The sequence below is a fragment of the Anolis sagrei genome, chromosome 3 (genome assembly GCF_037176765.1).
Source record: "Anolis sagrei isolate rAnoSag1 chromosome 3, rAnoSag1.mat, whole genome shotgun sequence".
Taxonomy (NCBI): Eukaryota; Metazoa; Chordata; class Lepidosauria; order Squamata; family Dactyloidae; genus Anolis; species Anolis sagrei.
The window spans coordinates 19,131,573-19,156,460 of record NC_090023.1 but is presented as its reverse complement, the minus strand read 5'-3'; the positions used below and the strand labels follow the sequence as shown (position 1 = coordinate 19,156,460).

The following is a 24,888-nucleotide window of genomic DNA, read 5'->3' as shown; positions in this document are numbered from 1 at the left end:
CCATTATCCATATGTAAACCTCTTTGAGTCCCCCTAGGGGTGAGAAAAGCAGTACATACATGCTGTGAATAAATAAATAATAATAAATATGACTTGAAGGATATTATATTTTAGTACACATTCAGCATGAACACTAAAATTATTCTATCCTCTTCCTAAAGCGGTTAACAGACCTACCGCTTTGAGTCCCCCTAGAAGTGAGAAAACTGGTATATAAATGCTGTAAATTAATTAATTAATTTCCCCATCACCTGTAATCTAGGCAAGGTTCATAGGCATTGGAAACAGCCTTCCAAGTAGGCACTTCTAGCAATATCTGGGAGTTGTGATTGCAAATGAGTGTCACATATGCATTTCCCTTGCTTGAGTCAGCTGCCAAAGCAGAATACACCCCTGAAAACATGGATAGAAAGCCTATGTCCTGCCCAGCTGTTGTCACACTTCCATTTTGTCAGACCCACTGACTCTCTGGAAGGTTACAGATTTCCCAATCCTACCAGAAAACAAACATAAATGCCAAATGTAAAAGGGGATTTCATTTCCATCTCTCTCTCTTTCATACCAAAAAGCTTTTTTTAGTGTCAGAAGCAACTTGAGAGACTGTAAGTCACCTCTGGTGTGAGAGAATTGCCCAGGGGACGCCCAGATGTTTTACCATCCTGTGGGAGGCTTCTCTCATGTCCCCGCATGGGAAGCTGGAGCTGACAGACTGGAACTCACCCCACCTCACAGATTCGAACCGCTGACCTTCAGGTCAGCAGTTCAGCCAACACAAGGGTTTAACCAATTCCATCACCATGGTTCCTATCACACAGCTCATCAGCAGGAATTCGCTTTTACAAAAAAAGTATGTTCAACCTTGCCTGCCGTTCGTTATCATAGAATAATAGAATCATAGAGTTGGAAGAGACCTCATGGGCCATCCAGTCCAACCCCCTGCCAAGAAGCAGGAATGTTGCATTCAAATCACCCCTGACAGATGGCCATCCAGCCTCTGTTTAAAAGCTTCCAAAGAAGGAGCCTCCACCACACTCTGGGGCAGAGAGTTCCACTGCTGAACGCTCTCACAGTCAGGAAGTTCTTCCTCATGTTCAGATGGAATCTCCTTTCTTGTAGTTTGAAGCCATTGTTCCGCGTCCTAGTCTCCAGGGAAGCAGAAAACAAGCTTGCTCCCTCCTCCCTGTGGCTTCCTCTCACATATTTATACATGGCTATCATATCTCCTCTCAGCCTTCTCTTCTTCAGGCTAAACATGCCCAGCTCCTTAAGCTGCTCCGCATAGGGCTTGTTCTGCAGACCCTTGATCATTTGAGTCGCCCTCCTCTGGACACATTCCAGCTTGTCAATATCTCTCTTGAATTGTGGTGCCCAGAATTGGACACAATATTCCAGGTGTGGTCTAACCAGAGCAGAATAGAGGGGTAGCATTACTTCCTTAGATCTAGACACTATGCTCCTATTGATGCAGGCCAAAATCCCATTGGCTTTTTTGCCGCCACATCACATTGTTGGCTCATGTTTAACTTGTTGTCCATGAGGACTCCAAGATCTTTTTCACACGTACTGCTCTCGAGCCAGGCATTGTCCCCCATTCTGTATCTTTGCATTTCGTATGCATTTCGTAATGAGCCTAGGAGGGCAAGAAGAGAAGGAAAAATGGATCTTGGCTGTCTACATACATAGACAGGCAAAATCTATTTTTTGGTTGTGTGCGCGCGCATGCATGCATGTGTGCATAAATATAAAAACATCAAATAATGTCAGTCTATCTGTCCATCTGTTTGTTTGTACCACAAAGGCTGTTGCTAGATGAAGTGGCCCTCTGTAATTCACTGGATTGGCTGTTGCTAGGTGAAGTGGTCCTTTGTGATGTCACTGGGAAAGAAAGATGATGTATATGAGGGAAAGGGAGGAAGGTAAGAGCCACAAAGAGCCATGTTGCTATGGAGAAATTGTGAAGTAGGACCTTTCAGAGCTGGAAAAAGGAAAGAAAGAGAGAGAAAGAAGAGGAAGGAAGGAAACAAGGAAGGAAGGGAGAGAGAGGGGAAGAAAAACGTAGGGAAGGAATGAAAGAAAAAGAAAAATGTATAAGAGGAGGGAAAGAGAAGGGATGAAAGCAAGGGGGTAGTGGCCCTTCTGACACTCAGGCAACACCAAATATATATGCCAGTATATGTGTGTGTGTATGTGTATATGGAGATGTGTGTGCATGTATGTATGTATATAGAGAGAGGGGGAGACACTCAGAGAGTGTGTCACTCTGAGTGTAATTTGGAAACAAATAATAAAACATTTTTTTTCATTTATTCTATGTGCTTTATTTGGTGCAGATGATATACTACTTTATTCATGAACAATCATCTGAATTTGTAGTCTTCTTGCTAGGCAGGGAACATTATTTCATTATCTGCAGTGGAACTGTGAAATTTTTACTGCCTCTTGATGATAAATGTTTTCTCTCTCTTTTTTTTGTATAAAATTTTCTACATTTGATTAAGGCTGAAGTCATTAAATTTCTAATTCTGAGGCTGTCTGGCTATACTTAAAAAGACTGCTTTGTAATAAGTGGTTTTGGGGGTTTTTTTTGCTTTGTGTTCCTGAAGGCATATAATGATAGATTGACTAGGCAGAAGGGTACAACTAAAATTATATGAAAGATAAGAGGGCTTGCAGGCTAGTGTATGTTTTTATGTGACTATAAAAATACCATGAAATTTAATTGTAGCAAAAATTGTAGGGTTTTGTGGGAAGATTTTTTTTTGTCAAGGCTAGAGGAAAAAAGACACTCATTTTTAGAACATAATCCTGATAAGAGCTCCAGCTATTATTTGCAATCATAAATGTTAATGAAACTTGAAGTGATACTGTTAGCATTGCAAGTAGCTTGGTCGCAATGAGTGATCTGGGAAACGTTCCACACTTTTTGGAACTGCATTCACGCCAGTTGGGGACATTTGGAAATTGTACCACAAAACAATGTGTGCCTATGAAGTTCCGACCCCGAGCTGACAGATACAGTCACAAGCTATGTGCCAATCAAATCCTTATATAATTTATAGCTCATGTTATCGTGTCAGAAGTGAATTGAGAATACAGTTATAATGTATAGAAAAACTAAAAAAAAAGTTAAAAACTTGGCATTATACTAAATTTCATTTGACCAGAAATTGACTTTGAGTGCCTCTGGTGTCACTGTAAGAAGGCCCTTCACTGTGCATGCAGCTCATGCTGCATTGCAGTAAGTGGTTTGTGGTTTGCTGTTCTCCACACTCACATGTCATGGACTCCACTTTGTAGCCCCATTTCTTAAGGTTAGCTTTGCATCTTGTGGTGCCAGAGTGCAGTTTGTTCAGTGCCTTCCAAGTTACCCAGTCTTCTGTGCCCAGTGGGGGGTGGTCTCATCTGGTATCAATCAGTCTGGAGAACTGATTGAGATTCCAGGTTTTAGCCTACCACTTTTGGACTCTTGCTTGCTGAGGTGTTCCTGCAAGTATCTCTGTAGATCTTAAGAAGCTGTTTCTTGATTTAAGTCGTTGGCATGCTGGCTGATATCCCAACAGAAGATGGGTCAGAGATGTCAATGCCTTGGTCCTTTATTTATTTATTTACGACATTTATATGCCACCCTTCTCACCCTGAAGGGGACTCATTACAGGCTGCTATTTCCCAACAGATGACAGGTGGTGCAATACAGGTTAAACAGGTTAATTTCTCCATTGGTGTAGGTTGTAGACATCCTGTGATAATGTGGCATGCCTCATTAGATCTACATCTAAGGTTTTAACATGGTGAGATGTATTCCACACTGGGCATGCATATTCAGCAGCAGAGTAGCAAAGTGCAAGGGCAGATGTCTTCACTGTGTCTGGTTGTGATCCCCAAGTTGTGCCAGTCAGCTTTCGTATGATATTATTTCTAGCACTATTTGTTTGATATTCAGACAGTGCTTCTTATAAGTCAGAGCATGGTCCAGGGTAACTCCCAGGTATTTTGGTGTGCTGCAATGATCCAATGGGATTCCTTCCCAGGTAATTCTCAGAGCTTGAGATGCTTGTCTGTTCTTAATATGAAAAGCACACGTCTGCATTTTAGATGGATTAGGAATCAGCTGGTTTTACTTTGCATAAATATGTAGTATAAAACAGCAGATGTTTAGAGAATTTTCAGAAATCGCTGGGAATAGATGCTGGATATTACTTCATAAATGAAATAAAATCAATATATACACAACAAACAGCCAAAATAACAATAAATGGACAGCAATCAAGCAATATTTCGATACACAAAGATACAAGACAGGGGTGTCCCCTATCCCCATTATTGTCCATCTTAGCCTTCAAAATATTACTTAACAACTTGAGAAGAAATAAAGATTTGATAGGATTAACAACAAAGAAACAGACCTACAAGGTCCGCGCATTTGCGGACGATATATGGACCTGCTAACACAAAAATTAACCTTTTCTTTCCTTTTTTTTTGGTTTTTCTTTCCTTTTTTTCACATTCTCTTGGTTTTTACCCCCTCTATTCAATCCCTCACTCCCCAATTCCCATCTCCTTTCTTTCCTACTTTTCCTTCTTATATTGTTCCCACACTTTTGATGTATATCTATGATGATTTTATAAGCTTTTCTCACGCTCCAATCTTTCAGAGTCAATTTATTTTCAATAAAAATAAGTTGAAAAAAAAAGAGAAATAGCTGAAAACCAAAATTCGTTTACCGTAATATTTTTTTTTAGGTAACTCAAATTTTAAACCTGTATGAAATAATAACTAAACAAATTTTTGAACTTCTAATTCAGATGACCGTCATTTTTTTTTCAACTGAGTATGTTTTATGAACCCAATGTAAATTTTTAGAGTCAAAATTGGAATAGAATTATTCCTTAAACTGAAAAGATGGCCAGCCATCATACTCAGCCTTTGGAAGGTAGGCTATTTCCCCCTTTTTTACAAAGTACAACTGAAACATTTTCTGCAGAGTTCACTGTAAATGCTGCAGGTTATTGATAACAATTTTGTGTAAATGTCAAATACAGCCACTAGGTAGCTTTCAGAAACCTTTTACTTTTGCCAAATTTTTTGCGACCTCTCAGTGATGTTGACTCTGTTTGGAGTTGTGATCCACAATTTAAGAAGCTTTGATCTAATGTGTTGTCAAAGGCAGGAATCACTGGGTTGCTGTGAGTTTTCCGGGCTATAGGCATGGTCTCCTGACGTTTCGCCCACATGGCAGGCATCCTCAGAGGTTGAGGGGCCTGTTGGAAACTAGGCAAGTGAGATTTATATATCAAAGGAATATCCAGGGTGGAAGAAAGAACGCTTGTCTGCTTGAGGCAAGTGTGAGTGTTGCAATTGGCCATCTCGATTAGCATGAAATTCAACCCACAGCAATCCTTTCTGAAAGAAGAAAGGACAAGCCATTCTTTTCCTCTATAAATCTGAAATATTTTGCTGGTTTTCTTTATCAAGTTCTGCTGTTTTAAACAGATTCTGCCAGAGTGGAAGACCTGCAAGGGGTTCAGCAGGTGGGTCAGCTGGAGATGACTCCATCTCAAGAAAGAGAAAAGAAGCAGCCAAAAGAACGGATATTCCATGTGATGTCAGATCTTCTGCAGAACAGAACCAGAAACGTGAGCTCGGTTTCAAAGATATATCCAAAGGCAATATATACCTGTAAAGATTGTGCTGGTACTCAGCTCTCTCCAAAAATCAGATTTTTAAGCTCTCAGAGAAGAAGAAGGAAAAGACTGGACAACAAGGTCTTGCTCTCTACCAAAGTGTGTGGCATTTATAAAAAAATATTTAATATGGAAGCATTTTTTACTTTTTATGACACATACCCAGAAGAGGAACAATGAAGATTCATTGTATCTTGTTTTGAGGGCTCATCTAATGGGCAGATAAGTTGGGGAAAATGTTGTGAATTGGTTAAAAAGAAATGTGAGCCTAATTGTGTACTGTAAAATTTATGAATATTGGCTACTGTTATTATTTTTGATAATGTTTTTTAAAAGTAACTAGCATACATAATTGGCATTGCTCAGGTGTCAAAGGGGCTGCCTCCCGCCTGCTTTCTTTTTTCAACCGCTCTGAGAAGGTCTACCTCACAATCTCTCTGTGTAGTTCTTTCTTTCCTTCCTCCATTTCCCTCATACACCTTCTCCCTATGTCTTTTCTTCCTTTCTTTCCCTCTTTCCTTGCTCTCCCTGATGTATTCTCTCCCACTTCTTTCTTTCCTTCCTCTCCCTTCCTTCTTTTCTCTTTCTCCTTTTTCTTTCTTCCTTATTCCTCTCTTATTTGTTCCTTCCTTCCTTTCTCCTTCTATTTCTTTCCTCCCCTCATACTCTCTCATTTTCCTTTCTCTTTCTTTCACTCTTTTTTCTTTCTCCTTCCTTCCTTCCTTCATTCCTTCCTTCCCCTAATATACATGTCACCTAGCAATAGCCAATCTGCTTCACTTCCTTTGTTTTCCAGTCACATGACAGAAGGCCACTTCACCTAGCCAAAACCAATCCACGTTGTTTTTTCCCCCTATCTGCTCTGTGTCTGAAACCGGTGGGTATTTAGTTCAAACCCCTCAATTATTTTAAGTTGGATAATGAAGGGAATGTCTTGTTTTAGGTTTTTTCGGGCTACATGGCCATGTTCTAGAGGCATTCTCTCCTGACGTTTCGCCTGCATCTATGGCAAGCATCCTCAGAGGTAGTGAGGTCTGAATGTGTGCCAAGTTTAGTCCAGATTCATCAAGACATGTAGGAGCGTTTGCGGTACAAACCAGCCAACCAAAATTTGAACATATGTTAATGTTTATATATGGAGAAAGCAAATAGCATATCACTATGACATCAGAATTCATACATATATCTTAGGGAAGACATTTCACCCAAACGTTATACCATACCTCTTGACCTTTCTGTTCTAACTTGCTTTGGGCACTTGCTAATTCTTGATCCCGGACTGTCATTTTTGCTTCTAAGGCTTGCATCTTCTTTTCCCATTCTAGTTTCTTGTTGTAAACCATTATGTCAATTTGTTGCATCAGTTCTTGAAGTTCGGCATCATGAGGGACTGATCTAAAGACAAATTTATTCATTTTTTTCAAAAAAGAATATATATAGAAAAAAGAAACATATTTTTATCCAAGTATCATAGGACTTCCCCCCCCTCCCACCAGTTGTTTATCTTTGATTTTAGAATAAAAATCAAAGATAATGGCAAATGCATTTGGAGGTTATGGTATTTGTTAATACAGTTCTCACACAAATTAAATTTCAGTCACTCTGGACGAATTTCTGGCAATTTCTAGCATCAGCTGCCATTGTATTCCAACTTTTGAGTGGTTTTCCTTTTTAATTGTGAGACATGTCTGAGATTTATTCTGAGTATGTATTCATCCCTTCTCCTTTACTCTTTTCTTAATGAGAAAGATAGTGCATCAGTTAAATGTTACTTTTGTATTGCAAATGTACACCTTTAAAATATTGCAACTGTACATCTATCTGTCTGTCTAGCTATCTATCAGAAAAGACCACCTCAGAAAACCATACCTTTTAAAAAAAATCTTTGGAAAAGGAATTGGATGCAGATCCAGAAAATCACAGGTGTATCTGTGTATTTGATTCCAACTATGGTTTCTTTGGGAAATTTCGAATGAGGTCCTTAAACTATGTATATGAGGTTTATATGTTAATGCTGGCTTGTCAAAGCAGTAGTTGATCATTTTGTCAGTATCCTGGCTTTCTACGAGCATGCATCTACATCGCAGAATTAATACAGTTTGAACACCCCTTTAACAGTATAGAAATAAAGATTATTTTTATTATTATTATCTGACATGGCTCAATATTTCTGAAAATGATTAGTGTTGCTGGAAAGGCCCATGTGTATTTGATGTCTGCTGATCTGAGTCTATCCGTTATAGGCTTGGAGGATGATCTATGCAGAGAGCTAGACAGAGGAGCTCACCCTGACCTGGCTTCGAACTGTAAAGCTTTCGGTTGGCAATATCTACTGCTGCTGGTGATTAACCTACTGCGCTGAAGTTGGCCCACTCTAAATACAGTTTCTGCTTTCTGCAGAATTCTGGGGCTTGTAGTTTTTTTTGGGGGGGGGGTGTTAAACTGCTCAGCCAGGCTGGTCCTGGGCGTTACTAAACTACAAATCCCAGAATTCTGCAGGAGGTGGAAACTGGATTTAAAGTAGATCCATTGTCTGGTGTGATGAGGCTGTTAGTTATATCTTGTCTGGATTACTGTAATTTGCTCTACACGGGGCTACCTTTTAAGAGTGTTCGGAAACTTCAGCTGGTCCAAAGAGCTGCAGACAGGTTGTTAACTGGGGCTGGCTACAGGAAGTGGACAACCCCTATTGCTGCAGCTCCACTTGCTGCCAATTTGTTTCCGGGCACAATTCAAAGTGGTGGTTATGACCTTTAAAGCCCTAGAGCCTCAGGTCCAGGCTATTTGGCTGACAACATTTCCTTGTATTAACTTGCCTGGGCCCTGAGATCTTCAGGAGAGGCCCTCACAAGTTCAGTTGGTGGGAACAAGACAGCACAGCCTTCCTTCTTGGTGGCTGCCCCTCAAATCTGGAACTCCATGCCCAGGGAATCCAGAATGACCCCCTTCCTGCTGTCCTCCTGATGGCAAGCTAAAACCTTTTTATTCAGGCATGCTTTTAAAGTTTTTTAAAGATCAATTCAAGGGGTTCTGTGGTTTTAGTTTTGAATATATTTGTATGGGTTTAAAACTAAACTTTTTAGTACCAATCATATTTAATTCTGTTTGAATGTTTGTATATTTGTAGATTTTAATTTGCATTGAAATGCTTTTAATGTCAGCTGCTTTGAGTCTGCTTGTGGAGAGAAAAGTGTGTATAAATAAAGAGAAGGAGAAGGAGGAGAAGTAGTCCTAATCTCCATGTCTTCCAACATGATTCAGTCTGGTTGTCCTCCTCTGACTGTTCTGAACTGGGATTTTGTTTCACCTGACCTTTCTATTATGGGCAATACTGCATAGTTTAAAGGATCTACATTTATGGCAACAGAAAGATCAGACTAGGCACACCTTTAAAAAATGTCAGGAAGCACCACAGAGGGCATTGTGGAGATGTATGCTGACCAAAGTGCTACTGAACAAAAAGAAAGTGACTTTAAATACATCTTTGCCTACACTTCTGATCCCCTGGTTTGTGAGAGCTCATGTATTTTTTTAACCATAAGCAGTCATCAGGGCTCTGGGTCCTAAATGAAACTGGTTCAGAAAAGATTTCACATGTGCTATTGCCTTCTTAGCAAACATATAATTATAGCATCCAGTATTATTAGTACGCTAAACCAGGAATGGAGAGAATAAGGCTCAAATCTTAGTACGTAGCTTGAGACTGCTTCCTCTCTTTGATGGTCAAATTTGGGCTCTGGCTGGGATGTTGTACTATTCATTTTAATGTCAATTAGTAATGGGTTTTATTGATTTTAATTAGGACTTTGTTTTTGTAATATGCTGTTTTTATGTGAACTGATATTGCCATTGTCTAATATGCTGATGTGATTTTAACTGTATTTTATGTGTTTATGGCACTTGCATGTTATTCTGTAAACTGCTTCGAGTATTTTTTTTGAAATGGTGGAGGGGTATAAATAAAGTTTATTATTTCATTATTATTATTATTGTCTCTCAGCTGGGCCTGGAGGGCACATTATGCACCTGGACGAATTTGAAGCCTTGGACAGACCTCTATTCTTTGGTGGTCTCTGAAGTTTTAAAGAATTTTTAAGTAATAATACAAAATTCAACCTCCTTACTTCAAGTATATCTAACCCCCACCCCTCAAGACTGTCCAGTTGATAGTCTTGTTCTTTTCAAGGCAAAACTAAGCTGTTTTATGCCCAGGAAAGGCCTTTATTTAACATGGCATCTGGTTTAGTTCTAGATTAAATGAAAGGATCTCCTAGGCCTAAAATAGCCCCAAGGTGGGGAGGAAACATGGCACACACACACACACACATCTTGGAAGGGTAATTTTGCTAAACTGGCAGGGCTGGGATTTTCCCTCCCCCATGTCAGGAGTGACTTGAGAAATTGTCAGTTGCTTCTGGTGTGAGAGAACTGGCCATCTGCAAGGATGTTGCCCAGGGGACGCCCGGATGTTTTGATGTTTTACCATCCTTGTGGGGAAGCTTCTCTCATGTCCCTGAATGAGGAGCTGGAGCTGACAGAAGGAGCTCATCCACACTCTCCCCTGATTTGAGCCTCTGACCTGTCGGTCTTCAGTCCTGCTGGCACAAGGGTTTAAGCCATTGCGGCTCATGGGCTGGGGGGTACTAGGGGATCTCATAAAAGGTTCAGGCTTCCTCAGACTTGCCAATGTCACAGCACTGCTATGAAAATTAAATGTATGGGACACCTATAACTATGGTTCTTGGAGATGGTAGATAATAGAAATCCAGTGAATTAATTTAACATCTAATGTATCCTTTACTGAATGCTAACTATGAAAATTTTATTTATTTATTTATTTGTTTAGCAGTTTTGTATACCGGTCTTCTCACCTCCGTTCGAGGGACTCAGGCCGGTTTCCAACATCAATATTACAGACAGTCATTAAAACATCATATTCTAAATCACACTAAAACATTAAAATAGCAAAATACAATCATATAATTACAGTGGTCAGTTGTCATCAAAAATCATTATTCGTCGTCATCCATCCATGTCACAGGATCATGGCTCATTCATCTAATGCCAATCCCCAAAGCCAAGTTTTCACCTGTTTCCTGAACGTTAAGATAGAAGGGGCAGTTCTGATCTCCAGTGGGAGGGATCTCCAGAGTCGAGGGGCCACCACTGAGAAGGCCCTGTCTCTCGTCCCCACCAGCCGGGCCTGTGAGGCTAGTGGGATCGAGAGCAGGGCCCCTCCTGACGATCTTGGCAATCTTGATGGTTCAGTTTACTATGTGAAAGGGATTTAGGTGTCTTAGTAGGCCATAAGCTGAACATGAGTCAGCGGTGTGATACAGCAATTAAAAAGCCAGTGCGATTCTAGGCAGAATTAATAGACACATATTGTTTAGGTCAAGGGAAGTAATAGTCCCACTTCTACTCAAGAAGGAAATGGTTAAGCTAGAAGGTGTCCAGAGAAGGGCAACCAAAATGGATGCAAAGCCCTATAAGAAATGATATAGGGATTTAGGTATCTTTAGCTTGGAGAAAAGAAGGTCAGGAGGGGACATGATAGCCATGTTTAAATATCTGGAAAAAAAGTCACATTGCAGAAGGGACAAGGTTGTTTTCTGCTGCTCTAAAGATTAAGATACGGGGCAATGGATTCAAATTGGGATTCCACCTAACGATTAGGAAGATCCTGCTGGAGTAAGAGCTGTTTGGTAGTGGAATATGCTGCCTAATAGTCCTGTGGAATCTCCTTCTCTGGAGGTTTTCAATCAGAGGCTGGATTGGACTGTCAGGAGTGCTTTGATTGGCTGTTCCAGCATGGCAGGGGCTTAGACTAGATGGCTCTTGTGGTCTCGTCCAACTCTCAGATTCTATGTTTCCCAAAGGACTCTCTCACCCAGCAATATCCAAGTCCCTTGGGCGTCACTACCATAATAAAGCAGTAGGAAGCAATGTAACTTTGCTGGCTTGAACTATTATTATTCCACTTTTAACGACCATTGTAGTATTTGGTGGAGTTCTGGACTTTGCAGTTTAGTTAGTCCCAACAGTTCTCTGGCTCCAGAACCATAAATTCCAGAATTGTATACAACGTTGCCAAGCAGTTAAAAGTTTTCCAGGCCAAAGGGGTTTCACCTGTGCCCACAAACCCTCCTGTGCTTGGAGAAGAGACTGAACTGCTGTCAGCTTAATGGATATCGAACCATTTGTCAACTTGCCCAGGCACCTTTGCCTTCCCCAGATGGCGACTGCCTGCTTGCCACCAGGTTTATGTCTCAACTGTCTGGGCCTCCGGATTAACAGCCTTGACACCGTCTGTCGGAGAGCTCTGCAATTAAGAACAGCGTGAAACGGGTACGCTGTGACTTTGCATCAAGCCTCTTTGGCATCTTTTTCTTGGCGCTCCTGGGCTACGCTTTCAACCGTCACAGCAGGACTAGATTTGCGCACCAGGTCAGATGGCAAGCTGTGCAGAGCCAGGACCGGCTGTGAAAATTTGACAGCACAAAATGGTTAAAGGGAAATGAATTAAAGCAGCCAAGGATGCTGGGGTGAAGGTGGGAGACAAAAAATAAAGAAGAGCCCTTTCTGTCTGCAGTGGAAAACTATCCAAGGGCTCTGGTTGAAGATGGCTGTGGTTTGTTGCAGTAGTTTCCATACACTTTTGTCTGCATCCCTTCCACTTTTCATTTAGGACTTCACAAAACAGGTTAAGGAAGGAATGATCAGTGTTAAAGAAAATTTGCTCACATTCAGTAGTGCTTTTTTGCACATTTCTGTGAAAGATGCAACGCGGCCTAATGCTATAGTCATTACCTTCTTGCAGTCTGACATCCCTTTAACTGCCGTGGCTCAATGTTAGAAGATAATGGGAGTTGTAGTTTTAGAAGGTTTCGACTTTCCCTGTCTAATAGTGCTGGTGCTTCAAAAAATGCCAACTCCCAGGACTCCACAGCATTGAGACATGGCAGTTAAAGTGGCGTCAAGCTGCATTATTTCTAGAGTGCAGATGTCTTTGTGATCAACTGGCTCGTTCTGTTCTGTCGCATTTGCCATGTGCCAGAACAATTTAATGCAAAAACGGGTGCTTTACATAAACTATGTATTTTGTATCTATTGATGTGAATCAGACTTTCCAGCTTATGCTTACATCACAAAACAAGTGAAGGTGTAAGTTAGACACTGTCCCAGATTTACGTATTCACCTGTCAGATATAAAGCTCAGTTTCCAAACTAATAGGATGGGTTGAAAAGTAATGCTTCCATTGCTCTAACTTTTGTTTCCTTCACAGCTACTGGACTATCTATTAGGCTTGGTTGATCAAGAAAAAAAATGGTTCTAAACTCGATTTTGAAATTATTTCCAAAATTTTCTTTAAAAAAAGATCGGAAATACCAGGAAATACGAATCGCTTCCTTTGTTTCGTTAATGGAAGGTGCCCTTCCCTCTCTCCAGAACCATTAAAATCTCGCAGTTTCCCTTCCTTTCCTTGCGGCGAACTACCATGCAGAAGGGATAGGTGGGCGTGGCCAAGCACAGCTCTCCTCGGAGGCCTCGCCCCCAGCGATCTTTTAACTAACACTTTTAAAATCACTCACCTTTCCTTTTCTTCCCTGGCAAGCTGTCAGTCATGCAGAAGGGATAGGTGGGCGTGGCCAGCAACCTCCTAGGAGCGCTGTGCTTGGCCACGCCCACCTCTCCCTTCTGCATGACTGACAGCTTGCCAGGGAAGAGAAGGAAAGGTGAGTGATTTTAAAACTAACTCTTTTTTTGTTTGTTACCCCCATCTAACCCCCATCAAAACTCCTACCCTGACGTATTAACCACAATTTTATGTATACTCATTGAAAACTCTTATAATAAAAATGATGAAAAATAAAGCACAGTGGTTCCCAAACTGTGGACCGTGGACCACCATTAGTTTGAAAGAACTACGATATGGTAGGTGGCCTAACTATTACTACACCGTTGCAACGAGAGCAACTGGTCTCGCAAAATCCTCTTAAAGTGCCAAGTGTTAACAAAATCCATGGATAATAACACAGCCCAATCAATTTTTTTTCTTAGTGTCTTCATTTTTAGGATGAAATATCTTCTGAATCACACACTACAGCTGATGAGGTCTATCCAATGCAATTTTATGAATCAGCACCCTAAATAAGCAAACTGAATCTGAAGTTGACCAAAAACTGATTCGTAACCCTTTTGGTACTAATGTTAGAGAGTGGTTACTCCTCAAAGTGGTCCCTGGTCAAAAAAAGTTGGGATCCACTGACCTAGAAGAATCCTCCACTTTGTGCAACAGTGTAGCAGAACAAGCAACTCAGCATCTGTATGCTTGCCCAGAATGCCCTGCCTCATGCACAGAAGAAGAATTGTTTAAAGCTACAAACAATGCAGTTTTGGTCTAAAATTATTTAGCCACTTGTGGTCCCTCAATTTTATCAGTTTTACACTTATTTATGCAATGCTTTTGACATGAAATAAATAAATAATGGGACTCATAGTTTTAAAAAGTTTTGGATTTTGCTGCCAAAGAATGCTAATACCCCTCCAAAATACTTGCAACTGTCATGTTTCAATACTACGGAATATAGTATCTGTAGTTTTACAAAGTCTTTAGCCTCCTCCTGCCAAAGAGTACTGTTGCTTCAGTACACTACAAATCCCATGGTCCCTGGTAAAGAGGTTCCTGGTCTAAAAAAGGTTGGGATCCACTGGGTTAGAAGAAAACTAGCAACCTCTGACTTTCATCTCTGCATCCTCTATATAAACCTAATTTTGTGTACATTGACCTGGGAATAATTATCACTAAAATCATTTGGACCTGTGCCGTCCACCCAGACGATATAAAAAATAAAACTGTGACGTGCTTCTCTCTATGCCTGAGAGAACTGCAGGTGTCTATATTGAAAAGCTTGAGATACTCATCAACTGAGACTATTACTGGTTTAAACATCGAAAAAGGATATTTATTTATTCAAAGTCCTTGAAGACTTGGCACAGTTCATCAAAGTTGCAAACAAACAGTCAATAGATGAAACTACAAAAATATTCTTTCTTTTCTTTAGTTACAGAGGTAACCCTTTTCTCCAGATGGCAGATAAGATCCTGGAATCTTTACACCCTAACCTTAAGCTGTTGTGGTTTAGAAAAAAGCAGGTTTTTCCCTATCTATAATTTAAGGTTAGTTCTGGAGACAAAGCAGTAAAGATTCTCTCTCTATAACTATATAACTCAATCCTCTCAATTAAGCTTATCTGTCTATAATATCTCAATACAGCTCAATACACAATACACTATCTATATGAACTCAATATAGCTTAATACTTATCTATAATGTATAGTTTTTGCAATGGTTTTCCCAGAGCTAACTGCCTAGCCATCAGCACATCAGAAGTCTTTCCTCAAACTGAAACGGCAGGGGAGAATCTAAAATGGGGATCTTTCCCTGGGAGCAAAGGCGGTCCCTAAACTCAAAGAGCTGCTCTCTAAGCCAATAGTTGCAAAGAGGCCTGCAGACTCTGATGCTATTAACTTTCAAGACTCTTGCAAAGCTGCAGCAGCCCTGGGAGAAAATGCAAGAGGAAGCAACCTCAAGCAACTATAAAGTAAGGCAAATCAGGCTCCTGGGAGACGGAACAGGACCTACAGTACTTCTGGGTAGACATGCACAGAAAGAGGAAATAAAACAAAACTTCAAGTAGGTCAGTGGCTTAACCTCTAGCCATTTTAGAGAAAATCTTCAGACATGAGGAAATGTCTTCTTTATTATATACATATTCCAATTGTTTTAGGGCTTCTGAAGGGCTCTAATTAGGTAATGATTAAAAAAAACCCCCTCTTCTCAACAGGATTCTTTTGACAGGGGTGAGAGTGTTACAATGCAATTTCCAGATCATAACATTTCGCAATTAGGAAGGTTACGCGTGCTTCAAATTTTAAACAAAAGAAGCATCTTCTGCTTTGACGAGGCTTGAAATGTAATTTCAAGAAGAAATGTGGGTCAATTAGGGATGCTCTCTTCATTAAAAGCAGTCACATAACTGCTTCATGGTTTGCCTAATAAATGAAATCTTAAACTCATCAGAGTCATTGTGGCTACAATTAAGAGTTTCATTTCACTTATCTGTTTGAAAAAGTAGCATGCTGTGCTTTCCTTCTAAACCCACCATCCTAAAGGGACTGCTGGAGATATTTCACATTCTCTTCTCATTTTTTTTTTTTTTTTTTTGTATTTCACTTTTATCGCAGACAGTAACTAATGCTATACAATGCCACTGAGGTTAAGAAATCTGCAGTACACAGAGGAGGCGAAAATCCACAGACGATATAACTCTGCATATTTGATTTTATCCAACCTACATTCTTAGACTACAGAAAGGCTTTTGAATACTGCATCCTGAATGGTCATCAAGGACCATAATTACCATAGGATTTGGGGAGAAAAAATTTATTCTACAAGCCCCCACAACCCCCAAATCAACTCAAATATTATACATTCTTGTATAAGCCTATAAAATGTAAGTTGAAATTTGACCAAAAAAAGTGGTTTAATTTATTTGGGTCAATGTGAGTTCTGTAGGTAAAGGTAAAGGTTTTCCCTGACATTAAGTCTAATCATGTCCAACTCTGTGGGGTGGTGCTCATCTCCATTTCTAAGCCGAAGAGCTGGCGTGGTCTGTAGACAACTCCAAGGTCATGTGGCCAGCACGACTGCACGGAGAGTCTTTACCTCCCTGCAGAAGTGGTACCTATTGATCTCACATTTGCATGTTTTCAAACTGCTAGGTTGGCAGAAGCTGGGCCTGACAGCAGGAGCTCACCCTGCTCCCCGGATTCGAACCGCCAAGCTTTCAGTCAGCAAGTTTAGCAGCTCAGTGGTATAACCTATGGGCAGCCTACGGGACATGATAGACATGTATAATATCTGAAAATATGTCACTGAGACAAGGGCAAGCTTGTCTTCTGCTCTACAGCAGAGTTTCTCAAACTATGCTCCTCCAGGTGCTTTGGACTTCATCTCCCAGAAATCCCAGCCAGTTTACCAGCTGTTAGGAGTTGTGGGAGCTGAAGACCAAAACATCTGGAAGAGAACAGTTTGGCAAACTCTTCTCTAGAAGAATTGGTTAAATTCCTAAACATTAGGAAAAAACTTTCAGGTGGTTAATGTAGTTTGACAGTGAAATACTCTACTCTGAAATGCAGTGAAGTATCCTCCGGAGGTTTTTAATGAGAGGCTATCAGTGGTTCTCAACCTGGGGTCCCCAGATGTTTTTGGCCTACAACTCCCAGAAATCCCAGCCAGTTTACCAGCTGTTAGGATTTCTGGGAGTTGAAGGCCAAAAACATCTGGGGACCCCAGGTTGAGAACCACTGGGCTAGATGGTCATCTGTCAGGAGTGCTTTGATTCTGTGCCCTGCAGGGTTGGACTGGGTGGCCCTTGTGGTCTCTCCCAGCTCTACACTTTGAAGTTGTGCAAGTACAGACCTTAACACAGAAAATAATGAACAAGAGACAGCCTAGTCAACCTCATATCAGTTCAGTTGCAGGTCCAGATAAATTGCCTCCTGAAAAATAGAAAGAACTCACTGAGCTAAGCTCTGAACCAGCTACCATCATCTTTGAGAAATCTTGAAGAACCGGTGGCAGATGAATGGGACTTCGAATTTTACAAGGTCTTTAGCCTTCTCTGCCAAAGAGTGTGAGTGCCTCACCAAACTACAATTCCTATAATTGCATAGCATTGAGCCATGGCAGTTAACGTGGTGTCAAACTGCATTAATTGTATTGTATTGATGCACCTTAGCCATGCCAAATGCACATAAACCTGAGGTTGTACATCAGGCATGGGTAAACTATGTCCCTCCAGCTACTGTGGGACCACAACTCCCAACATCGCAGGCCACTGGCCATGGTGTTTGCGTAAACCATTGGCAGAAGAAATGAAACAAATATGGTTCCCCCTCCTCCATCTTTTTGTAGACAACTGCAGGTTCTTTGCCTTGTACTTCTCATTTAATTTGAGTTCTTTCAAGTTCATCATTTTGGTTTCCTAGGTGGCAAAAAACAGTAATATCTAGCAAGCAGATCAACCTCGGCACTCTGCATAAAAATATGTTAAGTTCTCAAGAAATTTATACTACGTATGGCTTTATAAATTTTTTATACATTTGTTATGTAAAAGTAGCTTATTCAGTTACATTCCTTGTGGAAGTTCATCACATACATAAATTGTGAGCTGTGAGGAGAGGTAGGCAAGAAATAAAATTTAGTATTATATTATTGTTATTTCCACTCTGGGCACATTATCTTTCATAGATATCTATGCAGAGAATTTCTAAGATGGGACATTTCTTATACTTATGATGCACATAGTACTTACAGTAGATGGAAATGGTATTCAAAGTACATTTTAAAAGTAAGGAACATCATCTTATACAATATTTGCAGCCCACAAGTATCACATATTTCATGCTGAGCACTATGTACAGTATTTGGTAGCATTTCAGCTTATCCGATTCACCGCATTGATTCAGCATAGTTTAATCACCATGGAGAAATGGATTCAAACTAAAGGAAAAGAGATTCCATCTAAACCAGTGGTTCTCAACCTGTGGGTCCCCAGGTGTTTTGGCCTACAACCCCCAGAAATCCCAGTTTACCAGCTGTTAGGATTTCTGGGAGTTGAAGGCCAAATCATCTGGGGACCCACAGGTTGAGAACCACTGACCTAAACATTAGGAAGAAATTCTTGACAATAAAAGCTGTTGATCAGTGGAAAATGCTCTCTTGGAGTGTAGTGTTTTAAAGCAAGAGGGTTGATGGCCATCTGTAAGGAGTGCTTTCTTTGTGTATTCCTGCATGGAAGAATGGGTTTGACTGGATGGCCCTTGGGATCTGTTCCAACTCTGTGACTCCTTGATTCATGTTTGTGCCCAAATACGAATCAAGGAACATGAAAGGTACTGCAGACTAATTCAACCTGAGAAGTCAGCCATAGCAGAGCACCTGATGAACCAACCTGGACACAGCATATTATTTGGGAACACAGAAATGCCAGGCCACTTGGACAAACACCAAGTCAAACTACATAGAGAAGCCATTGAAATCCTCAAGCATACGGACAATTTCAACAAAAAGGACAAAACCATGAAAATGAACAAAATCTGGCTACCAGTATTTTAAAAAACACTAAAATCAGGACAGTAAATAAAGAGCATCACTCAGAAAACAGGGGGATTCCAAACAGGAAACAATCAGGGCAAGCTGACACCTCCCAACAAAGGAGTCCCCCAGGCAGAAATCAGCCAGGCTTTGAAACTGCAAGGCTAGTGAGTGCTAATCAAGGTGGCCAATTGCAACATTCACACTTACCCTCAACAGACAAGAGTTCTTTCTCCCACCCTGGACATTCCACAGATATATAAGCCTCACTTGCCTAGTTTCCAACAGACCTCACAATCTCTGAAGATGCCTGCCATAGATATGGGTGAAATATCAGGAGAGAATGCTTCTGGAACATTGCCTTACAGCCCAGAAAACTCACAGCAACCCTATGATTCTGTTTGCCATTTTTTCCTTATCTTATTTCTGTTGGTTGACTATACCTAGAAGCAGAGTAAAATCCTGCACATTTTAATGCGACCGCCTTTTACACAGACAAATACCTTTTAAAACATTTGATTTCTACCATGCAAAAGCCAAAATACATCCTGAAAATATTGTTAATGGCATCTTTTTATGGATATCCAATGACACAGGATTATCATTTATTTTTTTTATTTTTTTAAATAAATTTTATTGTATTATATAAACATAAGAATTTTATGTTTATATAATGGCTTTCGGGAAAGTGGGAGAACATTAATTTATTTATTATATATTTATTATTTATTTACAGTTCTTATATTCCGCCCTTCTCACCCCGCAGGGAACTCAGGGAGGATTACAGTAAACACATATATGGCAAACATTCAATGCCAGTTTGACAAACAACGTTTAACACACAAATACACTGAGGCTATTTAACTTTTTTCTGGCCGCCAGGGGAGCTGCTGCTTTTCATCGTCCATCAACGACACCGATGAAGTTCTTCTGCATTCCCAGGAGTCTTTTTTTCTTTATGGCCTCATAAATTAGTTAAATTTAACCTCCCACACAAGGTGGTACCTTATTTTCCTACTTGACAGATGCAACTGTCTTTCGGGTTGCAAAGGTCGACAACGGGCTACACATTGGCGGGACACCCACTCCAGCCCGGGCTGGCTTCGAACTCATGACCTTTTGGTCAGAGTGATCTTAATGCTGCTGACACTCAGCCAGCTGCGCCACAATCCTGGTGCCAGGAAAGTATAGGAAGTAGGAAATAGAAAATTAGAAAATTTCAAATTTAAAACAAACACCAAAAATAGCCTCTAAACAGAGGTGAAAAGAAAAAGAAAAAAATAGCATTGAGTATATGAGCATATGTACTATCAAAGAACAACCATGACCCTGGCTTTTAAAATTTTGCCAAAGGAGTTTCACAAGCCAGTGTCATCCTAATGACCAAAACAGGAAACCAGTAACACATTTCTTTAAAACGCCACCAACAAAGCAATCTCTTACTCGACTATCAACCTACCTAACTACCCTTTCTTCCTGCAGTGCCTCTGTCTTCTTCTCCATGTTAGTATTGGCATTTATCCGACCTGTTAAAAAGAGAGAGGCAGTTGGTTTTCCCTTTTAATTTAGACATAGATTTGCAATTATGAGAAGATAATCAGAGAAGCATTATCAACAGAGGCTGGATGGCCATCTGTCAGGGGTGCTTTGAATGAGATTTTCCTGCTTCTTGGCAGGGGATTGGACTGGATGGCCAACGAGGTCTCTTTCAACTCTATGATTCTATGAGTTGCTATATAATTTGCCCTGGGGCATGTGAGAAAGAAGATAGGAAAAGAGTGCTTTCGAGCATAGGAAGAAGTCTGTGAGCTGCTTTGAGTCTCTTTTGCACAGTGAAAGAAAAGGTATAAATAAGTATAATAATAGTTTTAAAAGGTAAAGGTTTCCCCCTGACATTAAGTCCAGTCATGTCCAGCTCTGGGGATTGGTGCTCATCTCCATTTCTAGGCCGAAGAGCCAGCGTTGTCCATAGACACCTCCAAGGTCATGACTGCATGGAGCGCTGTTACCTTCCCGCTGGAGTGGTACCTATTGATCTACTAACATTTGCATGTTTTCAAACTGCTAGGTTGGCAGAAGCTGGGGCTAAGAGTGGGAGCTCATGCCGCTCCCCGGATTCAAACCTGTGACCTTTCGATCAGCAAGTTCGGCAGCTCAGTGCTTTAACCCACTGCGCCTCCGGGGGCTCCTTGTTGTTGTTCATTCGTTCAGTCGTCTCCGACTCTTCGTGACCTCATGGACCAGCCTACGCCAGAGCTCCCTGTCGCCCGTTACCACCCCCAGCTCCCTCAAGGTCAGTCCAGTCACTTCAAGGATGCCATCCATCCATCTTGCCCTTGGTCGGCCCCTCTTCCTTTTGCCTTCCACTTTCCCCAGCATAATTGTCTTCTCTAGGCTTTCCTGTCTCCTCATGATGTGGCCAAAGTACTTCAACTTTGTCTCTAGTATCTTTCCCTCCAGTGAGCAGTCGGGCTTTATTTCCTGGAGGATGGACTGGTTGGATCTTCTCGCAGTCCAAGGCACTCTCAGCACTTTCCTCCAACACCACAGCTCAAAAGCATCGATCTTCCTTCGCTCAGCCTTCCCTAAGGTCCAGCTCTCACATCCGTAGGTGACTACAGGGAATACCATGGCTTTGACTAGGCGGATCTTTGTTGCCAGTCTGATGTCTCTACTCTTCACTATTTTATCGAGACTGGACATTGCTCTCCTCCCAAGAAGTAAGCGTCTTCTGATTTCCTGGCTACAGTCTGCATCTGCAGTAATCTTTGTACCTAGAAATACAAAGTCTGTCACGGCCTCCACGGTTTCTCCCTCTATTTTCCAGTTGTCAATCATTCTTGTTGCCATAATCTTGGTTTTTTTGACGTTTAGCTGCAACCCGGCTTTTGCGCTTTCCTCTTTCACCTTGATTAGAAGCTCCTCAGCTCTTCCTCGCTTTCGGCCATCAGAGTGGTGTCATCTGCATATCTGAGGTTGTTAATGTTTCTTCCAGCAATTTTCACCCCAGCTTTGCATTCATCCAGCCCCGCACATCGCATGATGTGTTCTGCATACAAGTTAAAAAGGTTGGGTGAGAGGATGCAGCCTTGCCGTACGCCTTTCCCAATCTTGAACCAGTCTGTTGTTCCGTGGTCAGTTCTGACTGTTGCTACTTGGTCCTTGTACAGATTCCTCAGGAGAGAGACAAGGTGGCTTGGGATGCCCATCCCACTAAGAACTTGCCACAATTTATTATGATCCACACAGTCAAAGGCTTTAGAATAGTCAATGAAGCAGAAGTAGATGTTTTTCTGAAACTCCCTGCCTTTCTCCATTATCCAGCGGATATTGGCAATTTGGTCTCTCGTTCCTCTGCCTTTTCTAAACCCAACTTGAACATCTGGCAACTCTCGCTCCACGTATTGCTGGAGTCTTCCTTGCAGGATCTTGAGCATTACCTTACTGGCATGAGAAATAAGGGCCACTGTACGGAAGTTTGAAATAGTATAATAATAGTATACTAATAATAATAATAATAATAATAGGAAAATGTGAATGTCTCTTGGTACAGTTTGAGGAGCTTTTCCTTCAGCCCTCTCCTTTGTTAACATCACCAAGAGAAAGAAAGTAGGAAAAGAGTGCCTCTGAGCATAAAAAGAAAACTTTTCTTCACTGCTTATAAGAGGTCAATGAGAAAATGAAATAATTTTGTTATGGTGTCAGACCCGAATCAATGAGAAAGGAAGTGGAAAACGCGAATGCCTCTTCACACAGGCTGTGGGACCTTTCCTTCAGTTCCCTACCATAATGGGAGAGGGGAAAATATAAAAATAGGCCTTATCTACACTGCCACATATAATCCGGTTTCATAGGCCCCTTCCACACAGCTGTATAAAATCCCACATTATCTGCACTGAACTGAGTTATATGGCAGTATGGACTCAGATAAGCCAGTTCAAAGCAGATATTGTGGATTATCTACCTTGGTATTCTGGGTTATATGGCTGCGTGGAAGGGCCGTCAGTCGAGATTATTTGCTTTGAACTGGATTACATCGTAATGTAGACTCATATAATCCAAACTGGGTCTGCACTGCTATATAATCCAGTTACTCAATTCCAGATGTCTTGCTTTGAACTGGATTACATGGCAATATAGTGTCATATAACTCAGTTCAAAGCAGATAATGTGGATTCAGAAACTGGATTTGATGGCAGTGTAGATTAAGCGTCAACAAGAAGGGACGAGAGAAGAGTGAGGCCCCTTCTACACTGCCATATAACCCAGATTATAAAAGCAGATAATCCACATTATCTGCTTTGAATAGGATTATATGAGGCCCCTTCTACACTGCAATTACATAATTCATAGAATCTGCTTGGAGTGCCTTGGACTGCGAGAAGATCCAACCAGTCCATCCTCCAGGAAATAAAGCCCGACTGCTCATTGGAGGGAAAGATACTAGAGACAAAGTTGAAGTACTTTGGCCACATCATGAGGAGACAGGAAAGCCTAGAGAAGACAATTATGCTGGGGAAAGTGGAAGGCAAAAGGAAGAGGGGCCGACCAAGGGCAAGATGGATGGATGGTATCCTTGAAGTGACTGGACTGACCTTGAAGGAGCTGGGGGTGGTGACGGCCGACAGGGAGCTCTGGCGTGGGCTGGTCCGTGAGGTCACGAAGAGTCAGAGACGACTGAACAAATGAACAACAGAATCTGCTTTGAACTGGATTATATGGCAGTCTAGAGTCAGATAATCCTGTCCAAATCAGTTGGTGTGGATTATCCGATTTGATAATCTGGGTTATAGGGCAGTGTAGAAGAGACCTGAGTCTACACTGCCATATAATCCAGTTCAAATCAGATAATCCGGATTAGATATGGCAGTGCAGATCCAGCCTCATAAAATCCATGTTATCTGCTTTGAACTGGTTTATGTGGCAGCGTAGGGTCATATAATCCAGTTCAAAATAGACACTGGATTATCTGCTTTGATAATCTGGGGACCCTTCCACACAGCCCTGTATCCCAGGTAGGAAATCCCACATTATCTGAGTGTGGACTTGGGGCCCCTTCTACATTGCCATATAAAATCCAGAAATCTGCATTGAACTGGATTATGTGACAGCATAGTGTCATATAATCCAGTCCAAAGCAGATAATGTGGATTCAGAAACTGGATTTGATGGCAATGTAGATTAATCTGGTTCAAAGCAGATATTGTGGGATTTTCTGCCTGGATATTCTGGGATAGAGGGCTGTGTGGAAGGGCCCTCCCTGGGTTATAGGGCAGTGTAGAGGGGGCTTTCTTTCAGTAGTCTGTTGCAACTGGGAAACAGACAGGCAAAGAGTGCCTCTGAGCATAGGAAGGGATTCTTTGGAGCAGAGAAGGGGGGAAGGTGGGTTACCTGGCTGGGCTTCGAGGAAGGGCCTCTCTTCCCCGCCCTGTGGCCCTTCCGTGGGCTCCCTGCGGCTCTGCTCTTTCCCCACCGTGGGGCAAGGGGCCTCTCCCCTCCCTCCCTGCCTCCCTCCTCCCTCCCTGCTGCCCTTTGCTTGCTTCCCGCCGCCGAGCCCGCCTTTCCCACGGCGGCAATTCGGGGCGGGGCTTACAGGCGTCTCCCGTTGCCACGGCAACGCTGAGGCCTAGCTGGCAAAGCCTAGCAGGCAACTCTCCACTCATTGGCATGGCAGACCACCACTACAGCCCTCCCTCCAGGTGTTTTGGACTTCAACAGCCATTTGGGAATTGTGGGAGTTGAAGTTCAAAGCACCTGGAGGGCCCAAAGGAGTCCATGCCTAACTGTACACACAAGCACTGACTTTTCCCCACCTGCTTTCATAGAATCATAGAATCATAGACTCAAAGACTTGGAAGAGACCTCATGGGCCATCCAGTCCAACCCCCTGCCAAGAAGCAGGAATGTTGCATTCAAATCATCCCTGACAGATGGCCATCCAACCTCTGTTTAAAAGCTTCCAAAGAAGGAGCCTCCACCTCGCTCCGGGGCAGAGAGTTCCACTGCTGAACGGCTCTCACAGTCAGGAAGTTCTTCCTCATGT

At 41.7% G+C, this 24,888-nt stretch overlaps 1 protein-coding gene across 1 annotated transcript in view; it reads right to left on the bottom strand.

The window, feature by feature from the left end:
• The window catches only part of DEUP1 (deuterosome assembly protein 1), an 83,487-nt gene extending 59,153 nt beyond the window's left edge, over positions 1–24,334 (bottom strand). Inside the window, exons 1-3 of the mRNA XM_060771112.2 lie at positions 24,237–24,334; positions 20,305–20,371; positions 6,906–7,077 (exon numbers count right to left, since the gene is read on the bottom strand). Coding sequence (XP_060627095.2) covers positions 6,906–7,077; positions 20,305–20,348 — 216 coding nt within the window. The 5' untranslated portion in view covers positions 20,349–20,371; positions 24,237–24,334. The remainder of the gene's footprint in view (positions 1–6,905; positions 7,078–20,304; positions 20,372–24,236) is intronic.
• Positions 24,335–24,888: the final 554 nt, after the last annotated feature.